The sequence below is a fragment of the Carassius gibelio genome, chromosome B23 (genome assembly GCF_023724105.1).
Source record: "Carassius gibelio isolate Cgi1373 ecotype wild population from Czech Republic chromosome B23, carGib1.2-hapl.c, whole genome shotgun sequence".
Taxonomy (NCBI): Eukaryota; Metazoa; Chordata; class Actinopteri; order Cypriniformes; family Cyprinidae; genus Carassius; species Carassius gibelio.
The window spans coordinates 7,951,241-7,965,787 of NC_068418.1; the positions used below are offsets into that span (position 1 = coordinate 7,951,241).

Sequence of the window (14,547 nt, forward strand, 5' to 3'; positions counted from 1 at the left end):
TAAATAGCCTGCATAGCACTTCATCTTTTATAACATTGGATTTTGACCAAATATATTCTATCTTGAGTTTTGTTAAATGTTACGACAAGATGTTAATAAATTCCGTCGTGACTGCATCACCACCATGGGTGTGCATTATTTTTCTACTTTACTACACTTATTTTAGTCTACTTCAGATTGCACATATTCACATTCTCTCTGGATTCATTCTTGATTCAGATCACTTTGTTTAGCTTAAAATCTAACGTGTAAAAAGGGTTATGAATGCTAAATTCAGTAAATCTAACTAGAGTGAAGAAGCTCTGCAGCTCAACTCATTTCTATTCAGATCTTGTCTCATCTGATTTAATTTCATCAACAATACAAGGGCATAAAGGGGACTGAAAATCACTCACAGAGATTTTTATGAGCAAAGGACTGCATTTAATTTGAGAGTGGGATAGTTTTATGTCATCAGTCATATCCAACCAAAATCAAATATTTAAAAAGTGAAAAATGACAACAAGAAAAGTTCTGCTTTACTCCATACTCTTTGATCTGGGTACAGAACATGTGCTACTTATCGGGAATGATCAAGAGTATCCACTGCTCCCATATTGATTTGGATTGAAACAACACGCAGATGTGTAAACGCTAGCCCTAATCTCCATGAAACCGCTTATCAAGAGAGGAGAGGAGGGGCGTTAAGAGGAAAATGAGAGAGAGAGACTTCGGTACCCCTAAGAGTGGTTTGTGCTGTTTGTGTAGAAAAATTACTTGAGGCAGATTTGTCATTAGAATATTGATTGAGTCTGGGTTCTTGAGAGTCGAGAGCAAAACTAGATTACAACAGGGGGAGAAAAACTGCAGCATTTGTGAGAAGTGCTCTGCGTATCTAATAAAAAGCTGTTGACCAGACTATATTGAATACATTTTTCTGGCACATTCATATTTATTTGAAAGCACAAGATTGATTTAATGCTGAGTCTGAGGTGAAATGAAATGGCAGCATCCAAAACATTTGCATGGAAGAAAGAATAAAACTCTGTAAAGACCGCTGTCAGGATTCTGGATTGTCTGTGTCATGTTTTGCCCACGTTTCAGTTTTCCTGTTTGGCCTTATTTGGTCATCTTCCTGTCCTCGTTTAGTTTAATTAGTCATCCCATACACCTGTGTGTTTCCAATTATCCTGTGTTTAGCCCTAGTCTGTGCAGGCTGTTTCTGTTGGGTCTATTAAATTGTGTACTCCACGGCTCCGTGTTTCTTCCAGCATTGATCGTGACAACAGCATGTTTGCATGTTTCTTAATACCCGTGATTCATTTGTTTATTTTCCTTTAACATTCATTGTCTTTCTTATTTTTGTCATTCAGTTTATTTAGCTTTGGCATCTTAAATGCACACAAAACACACACACACACTCACACAAACATTTCTTTTTCTCTATATTTTAATTCCAAAGTAAATAGAAAAAGTTGCTAGTAAAATTTAATTAAACAAGGCGTGAACATTAAGAATGTTACAATATAAACAATATTGCAAATGCAAAAAACTAAAACAAAAAAAAACAATAAACAATAACACCAAAATATTTAATAGAAATCAATGCATTTATGAAAATATGAGTTTTGCGTCAACTCATAGCCATTCCCCAGAAGCACTTGATTTTATATCTGTACCTGAATGTGTCATGTACCTTTCTATGAAATCCCATGCTTCCTCTAGGCTACTTGCCACTATCTATGAAAGTAGCATTGCAAGAAATGGCAGTTTTCTGCTCAAGGCAACATACAGTCACAACCTAAACAGATCACACTTCAGCAGCTTGTCATGTGTTGGACTGTCCCTTGTGAAAAAGAAACACACTTTACCATATACTTTTTAAAATAAACTGTACTCCTGGCAAACATTTATTATAAACTAAATTATATTTGAATGTCATTTCTATTGAACATTGTTTGTGTATTTAAATATATGTGTAATTACACTTTAATAATAATGACATTGCACTTTATTACATTTAAAAACTTTAAATGTTATATTCAATAACCCTACAGGGTAACACTTTCTATGAAGCCCCTATTTATATTACATTATTAGGGTATTCTTAAGGCACTATAAGGAATGCATAATGCATTATAAAAAAACGCTATAATATGTTATATCATAAATAATAATAACAATTATAGTACATCATAATGCTTACGTATTTTTGGTTGTAAGTTTAAGAGTATGATAATTTATAACACACAATGAACACCATATTAAATCTACTTCATTTACAGTATAATGGACTGCATTATACTGTTAATTTATTGATTTGAGTTTAATACTCCAACTGAAAAAAATGCAATGTTTTATATGGTTACATTTTATTTTGATGGTCCCCTTAATCAATTGATTATAAGCAACTTTGCAACTACATGTCAACTAACTCTCATTAGAGTATCAGTATGCTCAAGAATGGTAGAATCTAGTTTGGTAGAATAAGTTGACATATATTTAAAAACATATATTTACAGTGGCATATATACTTATACTCTAATGACCGCTAGTTGACATGTAGTTGCAGAGTTACTTATCAACAGCTGTCTAAAGGGTACCATCAAAATAATCAAACTAATATTACAGTAAAAATACTTCCAAGCAAATGTGTCATATTACACATTCATCTGACCTGTTATCTGATCTTATGGCTGTTTGAGTTAAAAAAATTTTTATTATTATTACTTATAAGTGGTCTATGACTGCTTTAAGTGGCATCAAAATGAGACTTATAATACATTATAACTATGAGAAATATAATCCATTTAAAAAGTTAATGCAACATGTTCATTGTGTTATAAGTCATCATACTCTTAAAAGCTATAACCACAAAAAGTTAATATAATATATTAAAACTGTTCTTATGAATATTCATGAGATGATACAACATATTATAACGTTTTTTTATAATGCATTATGCATTCATTATAATGCTTTAAGAATACCCTTATAATGTATTATAAATACAGGCTTCATAGAAAGTGTTACCCACTTCGGTTGATAATAAATGATAATCAATATTTTCACATGTGCTTTATGTTTGTTAAGACAAAAATAAGTGTTAACACATCATAAAATTATAAAAAATAAAGTTTTAAAATATAAAGTAAAATGTTTTACATGACATTTTTATGTCAAAGTGCACTTTTTAAAAGTGTACCTAAGTTTGTTAAGACAGTGATGAAAGCGAATACTCTTTATTGGCCTTTTATTTCATTCATCATGATTTAATTATTGTCTGCAAGAGTTTTAAGATTTGAAGTACAAGTGGACATTCAATACAATTTAGTACACTTCTCTTTTCTCAAGGGGCCTATTTAGGACAGTCAGTGTTGTAGTACAAGCAGGAACAATCATTGTGCCTTTTTCACTGAGGACATATTCTCGTGAAAGTGACACCGCAGCCTCCACTGGAGCCACTCCACAATTATCTCAAATAACACCCACAATAGAAACCAAAAAGCTCATAAAACATCTATAGTATAACAAAGACATTTAGATTGACAAAAACTGATTTATTTTTAAACTACACATAGAATAATTATTGATTCTTTGTCCCAAAAGATCAAAAATCCATCATGGTAGCTGTACATCCATCATTTCAATCTTACTTGCTCAAGGTTATCAAGCTGTTTGTTGAAACATGGTAAGCTACCAGTTGTGGCTGACCAGTTAATGACCAGCTGGAAACCAGTTAATGGGTTTTCTGCCCAGTGCATCCTTAGCTCTCTTTGCACCTGGTATTAAGATGCATTTTGATCAATCGGATAACTAGTGGACGAGGGAGACACATTCCCGTTCACACCTGGTGTTTTAAACAACCTGGTTTCTTAAAAATACCTACCTCTGTGTACTTTGTGAAACTCTGTTTTTAAGTACCATACTGCCCGTTTCGCTGCAGTTTCAAAGAGAAATGTCCACTGAGTGGCGTTAAAACATGGGTTCAATTCGTGTACCCTTGCACATTTTAATCACGTTGATGTAGGTACGTATTGCTGTGTTTTTATTATGTTGCTTCTTGTACATATCGCAGCGGTTCAGAATTCAAATACCTATGGACTGTCGCTAAAAGTTAATGCTCTATCGTGTTGGAAATATGCCCTACACCAAACCCAACCCTAAACCTAACCGATAGTGTGAAAAAAAAGCACAACTGATAAAAAAAAAAAAAAATGTTGTTGATGCAACCATTGCATTTCAACCTCCTTATATGCAGATTTAAATCGTTTTGTCAAACCATGGTTGCACAGGATTCAAACCAGAGTTCCTTGCGTTTCAAGTACGTCTCTGCACTCGGTGAGCTACCAAACAACCCTTCTGCCATTGAAAACACATAGATATGAAGCTGGATGTGTGCAATGCTTATATTCAAAATCATCAGTTTTCAAATCTACCAGCATACTAATATTGTTTTAAAAGTCATAACACAATATTTTTCACGTAATTGTGAAAAAAACATGCGTTATTAATTGAAACTTTAAATTAGTGTGAAAAGGAATGAAAGGTGTCAGTTTTATTGCCTCTAGAGATCATTTCTATTGGAAACTGCAGTGATGTGTATGTATTGGAACATATTTTGCATCTCGCTAAAAAAGTGCCCCCAGGTACGCTTATGCCATTAGGGCAGGTAGGTTTTAATCTGTGTCTTCTGTCCACTTTTGACCCCTTCTGTCCAGATTTCTTTTGAGGTATGGGTCTATGGGCCAATGGGCTTTTTCTGATCTTGCTATATAAAATAAGCTTGCACACTTTACATATGTGCCGAATGCTGTTTTGTTTGTTTATTTGTTTGTTCCAAAGCTTTTTTTTTTAAATGTTTACTGCATGGCAAAAAAATTGTAAATTCAAAAATCTGTCAAAACTGCACTGCGAGAGAAAAAAACATTGGTCACCTCTAAATTGTAAAAAATCAGTAAATATAATTATAAATTGTAGTGCCATCAAACGATTAATCGCGATTAATGGCATCCAAAATAAAAGTTTTTGTTTACATAATATATGAGTGTGTACTGTGTATATTTATTATGTATATATAAATACAAACACATTTATGCATTTATATATTTAATAAAATAAAATAAAATATACTGTTTTTATATGAACTGTATTTATATATAATATATAAATGTACATGTAAACATATACTGTATGTGTGCATTTATATATACATATTAAATAAACACAGTACACATACATAAGGTATTTAAACAAAAACTTTTATTTTGGATGCCATTAATGGCGATTAATCATTTAACAGCACTAATAAAATTCTAGAACAATACAAGGCCTTTGTAAAATAAAGGTGAAAAAAAATGAATGAATAAGATATTTTTTATTCTAATAACATTCTAATTTTGTCGGTTAATGGATAGGAAATGAGCATAATAATGTTAATGAGCTCAGCTAGCGGAGAGTACACGGTCTTTAGCTGTTTGAACGCGTTCGACTATATGAGCGTCTACACTACCAGAGCAACATGACTGAATTGGTTTCGACTACCTTTGGAAGTGGTTAAAATGAAAGTTTTAGACCCCGTTCACACCTGTGTAAACAGGGACCTTGAGTGGAAGAGAAAGCAGAACATTCTAGAATGATGGAATTATTAATAATACAGTGAAATAAAGTACAAAGCTGTTCCTTGGGGTTGTAACCTTAGGTCCAAAAGGAATACATGTTTGTACCTTATTTACCCCCCAAACGATTAATATTACAACTTTTAAAGTACATATTAGGCAGCAGCATGTTGACTTTGCCCCCGTAGTAACCATGTTGTGGTGGTGGGAACTAAACTCATAAACTGAATCTTTTTGACATGACTTGAATGCAAATTTGATATAGGAAGCTTGGGCGTATCAAAGTACTTACACTAGAAAGCATTTGATTGGACAAAATCAGTGTAGTGCAGGATGAATCATCAATACTTTAGTTGGCTTTTGCAGTTTAAATACATATATATTTGTTAAAATTTCATTTTAGACTTACGGCTAACTCACATGGACTATTAGCAAAAAATACCTGTGATATAAAAATAGGTTCCATGTTTTATTGACATGATCACAGATTTGATATATTCATACTTGAAACAGCACTATATCTAAAATCCACTGGCAACTGAATTGCAAGGTTTGCTAACTTCAAAGTCAAAGTGCTAATTTATCAGTGTTATAGTAGTTATGATAGCATTCTGCTTTCCGTGAGCTCCATCACTGTAAGAAAAATGTCAGAGTTTTCATTTACAGTGTTTGCACACAGTTGCTCCAAACATTCTGTTGTTGTCGACTTCAGTAATGAGGCTCATTAAAGAGATATTCCTCTGAGGAAAGACAGCGAGAGAGACAGAGATGAGGGATGGAAACAGAGGGAGATGTTTGCACATGGCTTGACAAAACCCAAGAGAAATCAATCATTTACTGTTGACCCAACAGATCTGGAGTCATGATAATCTCTCAGCCTGAGGAAAGCTAGGAAACAGATATTATATTACACTCAATAGTCACTCTGTCAGCTGTCTTTCTCTCTCTTAACATGAAAGATAATATACTGAAAACAATTAGGCTAGGCTAATATCATGAAGTTAATATAATTAGCTAAAATAATTGATTATTCTAAATAATATTAATAATACACCACCAGTGAAAAGTTTAAAATAATTAGGATTTTTTATGTTTTTGAGAGAAGTCTCTTATGCTGACCAAAGGAGCAATGTTTATTTGATCAAGTTATTTATGTGATAAAGAAATTTGTATGCCCACCTTCAATGATCATAATATGCAGAACAGTGCGATTTAATATTTAATATACATGCACTGGGATTTTGGGCCAATTATATCTTCTGGCTAGCCATTCAGGGTTGGACCAACAGATGCTGAGAGATCAACAAAAACACTCACTGGACAAATCAGTCAGTAATTGGATTGTTTATTCACCATCATGTCATTCCTAATGCAGTTTGATTGTTGGCGACATGCAGATTGAATATTCAGCATGAATATTCAGAATATGATCTGAATATGTATTTCCATGTAAATGTTCTCAGAGAGAAGCAAAGAGACATACTGATGTCCACATGCACACATCTCTGCAGCAGTGTCAGGTGGGTTATTTAATGATTGCCTCATCCCCTCAAGCACTAAATAAATGATGAGAACATTGTTAAAAATTCTGCTCATATTCCTTCTAGCTTTCTCTCGGTCTGTCTGATCTGTTGCACAGACAGGTGCTGCAACTTCACAATCTCGCCACAGAATTTTAACCTTACAAAAGACACTGGGCACTGCCTCATGTTGATGATGTTTTTTTTTTCCTTTTTTCGTTGTAAACACGTTTTTTTTCACTTTTTCAAAACGTTGAGAAATGAAACTCAATGGTTCCCAACCCTGGTCCTGGAGGCACCCCGACACTGCATGTTTTGCATGTCTCCTTAATCAAACACACCTGATTCAGATCATCAGCTTATTAGTAGAGACTCCAAGACCTGAAATGCGAGTGTCAGAGAAAGGAGACATGCAACATGTGCAGTGTTGGGGTGCCTCAAGGACCAAGGTTGGGAACCACTGCTTTAACTGATAGACTGGACTGGTGTGGATTACTCGTGGATTATTGTGATGTTTTTTTAGCTGTTTGGATTCTCATTCTGACGGCACCCATTCACTGCAGAACATCCACTGGTGAACAAGTGATGTAATGTTACATTTCCCAAAAAGAGAAACAAACTCATCTACCTGTGCATCTTGGATGGCCTGAGGGTGACTAAAGGTTTCATTTTTATATTAAGTATTTTTATTAAAAGCTGGTGGAAATAGTCATAAATAAAACAAATGCAATGTCTTAATACCCAATTTCTTTTGGGATTTACAGCCAAAAACATTTATCATCAAACTACAAACTGCATTAATGTCTGGCTGTGAGAAATATGTGCACTTGATATCTCAGTCAGTTCACATTTCCCACAGTGTGTTGATAAATATCACAGTGATGAATCATCCAGCTGTGGGATATGATTATTCCACTGACTGTTGATTGGCTGCCGAATTCAAATTCAGATTCGCCCATTTCCAAAGCACTGAATAAACCAACAACGTTGACCATGGTACTGTACAAACAGTAACACAATGAGCAGGAGACAACATTTAATGGGATCATATCCATGTATCTAAATGAAAGGTATAACAAAGACCTTAAAAAGTAATCAAGATACATCTTAAGTAAGATCAGAAAAAAGCAGAAAGGAGTGGGTGTGGCCTATTTTAAGAGATACTCAGTTAAGCACTGGATTACATTACTGCTCATTAGCAGCTCACTCAGGAGCGTACATTTCATCTAACAGCTGGAGGGACAATAAACATAAAATATAGTGTGTTCAGTTCAGACATTATGTGATATTAAGTTACTTTATCACTGAGGCCTGGGGGTGTTTTTCATGTCCGCGCCGCAGTTTGAAGCAACCCCAATAATGTGTAATTAGCCCCGGAACATGATTTTTACCAGGGACCTCCTCGAAACGTGGTTAGTTTGGGCTAGTGTTAAGTAGCAGTTGGGCAGGTTTTGTTGTGAAAACCTGGCAACCTTTTCCGTCAAGCAGGTAATGTTATTATTATTAACATAGTGATTCATCGAAAAATACATTGGCATCATCTGTATTAAAAAGAAAAGAATCACTTTTTCCGAAGTTTAAGTGAATCAAATAGCCTTGACAGCTTTACTTACCGGAGTTCAACAACTATTGACTTTATTCTCTCTCACCAGATTTGAGTGTGTGTGTGTGTGTGTGTGTGTTGTTGTACTACTTACACAAATATTAAAACTGTAAAACATTGTTATTTACAATAAACAGCATTGTTTTTATTAATATTTTTAGGGGGGCAACCCTCAGATTGGGGGTCCTGTCCACCCCGACCCCCTGGGATTACCACCTATGACCTGACTGACAGCTCACAAAGACTAAATGGACAAGACCTCTCATCCCTCATGAATTATGGATCACCTAAACCTACATACAGAATCAGTACTATCTCAGACAGCCCTGCAGAAAGAGTTTCATCCTAATATATAACATTTAGTTTACCCTTCCTGGACATGTTTCACTTTAGCAGAGTCATAACTGACTGTTGCTGCTTCTTATCAGTGGAGAGATTTTATATTAGGGTCTCCTGTAGCTGGAGGAAGAGTAATGAATTCAGAATGGAGACTGTTTTGCTTCCGTTTAGGGCATGACATTATATCCTACCTGTTTGAACACAGGGCAGAGCTGCATATTCAAAGTCCATTGTCAAAACAATCCCTCTTCAAATGGTTCCATGAAAATGATTATGTATAAACCATTGTTTGTTTCCCCAAAGAACCATTTTAAGTGAACAATTTTTAATTCTTTTTTTTTTCTTTTTTATAATCTGAATCTTTTACAATCAATGGTTCCATGGATATTACAGGTTCTTTACGGTACAATCAGTGCCAGTAAACAACCTTTATTCTTAACTCACAGCAGAATGGCCATTATATTGATAAACGTGTACTTCCATAATATCTCCCAAAAAGAGGTTAAATTCATCAATTTCACGTGCTGTTCAATTTCATCTGTGTCTAGCTTTGGTTCCCCCAGGACAGATTGAAGAGTATGAGCGCTCACACACAATCTGCCCAGCTCTAATCCTGTTACAACCCAACACCAAACCACATTACAGAGTGTGTGTGTGTGTGTGTGTGTGTGTGATCTATAATATTTCTCAGAACTTTCTCCAAATTGTGTGTTTCCTCTATATACTGTAAACTGCATTATAAATTTTAATCTCTATGAAGTACTGTAGTCTGAGGACAGGTTGGTGACAATGTAATGTTATTATTTGATAATAAAAGGGAAATAAATGTACAATATTTGCTGCATTTTTGTGGTCCTCTCTAATTAATTTGAGAGGAAATGTTGCTATTTATCTATTTTAAGTAATAGCATGTCAATTTGTGATGTTTTGTGTGTCTCTGGAATCAGTGTTATGTCCATAAATAAGCAGTTCAAGTTTCCCTGCCTTGCCAAAACCCTCTGAGATGCCCTTCACACACACACACACACACACACTAATTACATTACAGCTCTTGGCTGTTTCTCAGCTTTCATCACGGTCTCACACCTGTTACCTAGTTTCTCATCTGTGTCTCATGCTTGTCCACTCATTCTCTCATCTTCCTTCTGCTTTCTTTCGGCTGCTCTTTGTTTCCTTCGGCATTAAATAAATAGTCCTTGTGAACTGCATGATGACACCAGCACATCTGAACACAGCCCCAGACATTAAGCGCGGCTCTTTGATGCTTTGATCCACGCAGAAGATAAATGATTCATATTTTCAAAAGATCTCGAACCTGAATCATGCACAATAGAAATGGATCCATGACCTTATGAATATCACATCCATCCATTAGTACACAGGCATTTTAAAAATGCATTATGCAGCAGAAAGGATGAGAAGGAGGTGTGTGTGTGTGTGTGTGTGTGTGTGTGGGGAGGGGGGGGGGTGCATTAAGAGAAGAATGTGAAGGAAAGTAGCCTTATTTAATTTAAAATAAAATTGCATAGTCTGTTTCCTGATTCTTTAAAATGATATGTATTTATTTTAATGATGTTGTTATTGTAGTATTGCCATTACTAGGAACCGTTTATTATTATTTTTTTATTTTATTTGCATATTGAGGCTTTGCGAACATAATTTAATGAGGAAATGTAAGTAATTTTACGATGCAGAATTGGTTGTGAATTTAATTGAAATTACAAAATTTGAGTCATGCAATTCGTAAATCTTTTAACGTTTTTGCGAACTGGTTACTTATTCTTACAATTTGTACAATTTCATTAGGACGCTTTTTGTACGACTGATGGTGAGGTTTAGGAGTGCACTTCCATGCTTAGCTTTATTTTATTACAAAAAAATATCTATGGTAATTGAAAATTCATATAAATATATAATTATTGTTCATTTTTCCCTTTTTAAATACAAACAGACAAACAGAAAAAGCAGAGGGGGGAGAAAATGTGTGTGTGTGTGTGTGTGTGTGTGTGTGTGCAAGAGGCTGGAGGATGTAGATTTTTTCTTGCATCCTAAACTATTCCTCCAGTACTAGTGTGTGTGTGTGTGTGGCTTCACAGGGCGTTAATGTCTTTGTGTGCCCCTCTCTCTCCCTCCCTCCCTCTCTCTCTCTCCTTCTCTCTCTCTCTCTCTCTCTCTGTGCTGCAGTGGGGGAGTTTATTCAGCCGCTCACACGAGGGGACGAGACAGCAGCAACCTCCCCTCACCTGCCTGCTCGCCCCTCTCCCATCCTCCTCTCCTCCATCACAGCGATGCTGCTCTGAACAGGACCAGAAATTCATCCCAAAGCTGGAGGAGCTGATCAAGTTTGGTGGCTTTTTTCCATAAACGCTGCTTAAGGATTTTTCAGGAAACGAAACATGCCAGTATGGATTACTCAAATCCTGGCCAAACAAAAGGACGCAGCACTCTTGGGAGGAAGAAGAGAGAGAAAGAGGGATGACACGCCTCTCCCTCATACCTGACTTTCTTTCCTTGAGAGTCTGATGCTCGGTTTTTTCCCCACGTCCCACGGCTTCGACACACTTGTGGCAACTGAAGCGTGTATTTATGTATGATGTTGTCTAGTTGAGGAATACTTTTGAGACTGTTGCATTAATTTTTTTTTCTTGAATCTTCAAGTCTTGCACAAACTCTCTGAGGTTGTTTCAGGTGAAATACGCCAATCTTCTGTGTTTGCATGAGTGTGTGTGGTAACATTTGACCCGTCTGTGTATGTGGGCGTACGAGGGCGACGCCTGGTAGTGTCTCAGAGCGCGCTCAGGCTTTCTTGCACATTACTGCAGCATGAACGGCTAGCCTGCAATCTCAAACAGTGGGGTGCATGCCACGAAACAACACCAGCCCTTTGACATTTTAATGAGGTTAAAGCTGTCAGCTGTCTTAAAGCATGTTCATGTCAGGACATGGTTGGTTTGAGAGCCAACATTAGGACATATAGTTCTGTTAAACAAATAGTAATGTAATAATGAGCAGTGCGTACGTCAAAGCTTTTTTGGTGATAAAATTTTGGACTTTTTCCTCAGAAACTAAGCAAGAAGTGATGAGAAAGTGTGACGTAGACAGAAAGAGGAAAGAAAAAGCTAAGTACAACTAGCCACACACTGTTTCTTTCGTAAAGACTGCTGTCTCAGATCTGAGCCTGCAATTGGACGGAGATTTATACGCACCTTCGGACACCTCAGCTTTCCAACAAAGTGTGCTCGCAGAGCCACAAAGCATTTGTTAAACCGAATGTCTGATAATTACATTTCACAACCCACTGAGCTCCAAAGGCATCCAACTGGTATCTTATTAAGATATTGATTTCTATGTGACGAGCAAGATTATCACTATTAAGGGCTTGTGTTATTTAATTGAATTTCCTTCATTGATCAGAATTGTAGCTGTTGAGGAATTGGGTTAATAACTGTGATGCACAGAGCTTTATTACTAAATAAATATAAATGCATAATAGTTGTTCATTTTCTGAACAAAAGTTCAGTGTATATGAAGTGTCACAGATGGCGGCCGGTCGAATGAAGGATGTTTGCTGTTGTTCGCACCTAAGCAGAAGCGTTTAACATGTGTATGTAGGAGTGCGTGGGATTGCATTTTCCTCAAGCGTACTGACTCTCTCACCTCACGCTTTCATGTGCTACCAGTTTTTACCAATTCATCCAGCGTCAAACACGCATGTTTATCTGACTGAATGCGATGCACTCCACACAGTTCGGAGTCTTTGAGAGAGATAAGAAACACCTACATGAATATAGAAACTCAAGCAGAAGTTCAAAGTGAAAAGCTACCAGTGAAGGCGGAACAGGTGGGAAAGCACAAAGCCAAATCGGGGCACTTGAAGTCGTTCTGTATGGATATGTGAAGACGTTAAGCAGTCAAACTCTTTTTCGGTATCCACAGCAGTTGATCGAATCTGGGAGAGAATCATGGATCTCACTGTGAGGAGAATTTCAGTTTCAGGAGTCAAGAATTTCATCTAGAGTCCAGTTCGAAAAGAAATCACCTGACGTTTACAAGGACTTCTGCAGGAAATAGTTGTGTTTTGATAAAACACACTGTTTTGACCAGTTGTTGGCACATAAGAATTTGGAATTGAACTGACACTTCTTGGAAGCAAAAACCTTTAACAAAGCCACAGATTTTGCCAAATACTGTGAGGCAAAAGTCATTTTTGTTCTTGGAACGCTCCTCCTTGTCGGTGTCTCTTGACCAAACATTCAATCCCTCCAATTATCCTTCCATCGCTTTGGAATAAAACATTGAATGTCGCACAGCCACGTACATGCAGCATTTACTGATTTAGAAGTAATTTGGATGTAGTCCCAGAAAAGCGCTGGTGGAAGTGGCCAAGCACAGAAGCGTAATTTCATGCTGAAGTCCCTGAATTAAGCACATCAATGGGGACAGTGCTTTACTACAAAGTGCTTTACTACAACATTTCACTTCAAGCACAAATGGACTTTTTTTTACATACTGGAATTCGTTTTTAATGCCCCACAATAGACTTGAGATATGACAGTGTGGACGTCTTGAGTTGAGGAAGGATGAAATGGACTGTTTGAAAAGCAGAAAAACGGACAGTTTTTAGAGACATGAGAAAGACTTGTGCATGTGTCTCTGACCCAGAAATGCTTTGAACTCGGCAATTCTCGTGCTGTGAACCTGAGTACGTTCGTAAACTCGCTGGACTGCGAAAGCTAACCGAACTGTCTGTGGGGGTCTGGGATATGCTGCTTGGCTGAAGAAGCACAGCTGTTGCTCTGAGTGGGTGATCTGAGGTGTGTGGGTTCAGACGTCAGGATGGGGTGTAACATGTGTGTGGTGCAGAAGCCCGAGGAGCAGTACAGGGTCATGTTCCAGGTAAGAATCAAACCCAAACCTGTTTCCTATCTGTCCATAATCCTACTGATTGAGGGGCTGAAACTTGCTCTTAATGGTCTGATGCACACATCAACACTTTTTTGATCGTAGCTTATTACTAATACATGGGGATCTAAGGCTATATTCACACTGCAGGCAACTGTGGCCCAATTTTGTAATTTTTTTGAACCAAGCCGTTCACACACAATGCATATTTATCGCATTTTCTAGATGGACATCTATCAGCGTTGCACTCATGTTTTGCACATGAGAGCCACATGTTTAGAAAGCCATGTAAAATTAATATAAGTCCAACATTTAAAAAACATGTCTCAAGACTTTATGATGGTTTTCCCCATCCCACAGCATTTTATGTTTTTAAATGGAAAAGTACACTTTGTGATCAGTTTTAAGTCCTTTGTATTAAACCATAAATACACACTGTACATTATGCTGTTTTGTTTCTATTTGTTCAAGCAAATTAATTAACTATATGGTGTATAAACATAATTTTCAATATTATGCACTTTCTTCAAAGATAGTCGTGTATTTTATTGCTTTGAAGAAACGTGCATTAGTAATACTTTGCTGG

General features: G+C 36.5%; 1 protein-coding gene across 2 annotated transcripts in view; it reads left to right on the forward strand.

The window, feature by feature from the left end:
• Positions 1-11,280: 11,280 nt before the first annotated feature.
• The window catches only part of LOC128011126 (PDZ domain-containing protein 4-like), a 38,553-nt gene continuing 35,286 nt past the window's right edge, over positions 11,281-14,547 (forward strand). For both annotated transcript variants that reach the window (XM_052593243.1, XM_052593244.1), the window contains exon 1: positions 11,281-13,955. In XM_052593243.1, coding sequence (XP_052449203.1) covers positions 13,896-13,955 — 60 coding nt within the window. In that variant the 5' untranslated portion in view covers positions 11,281-13,895. The remainder of the gene's footprint in view (positions 13,956-14,547) is intronic.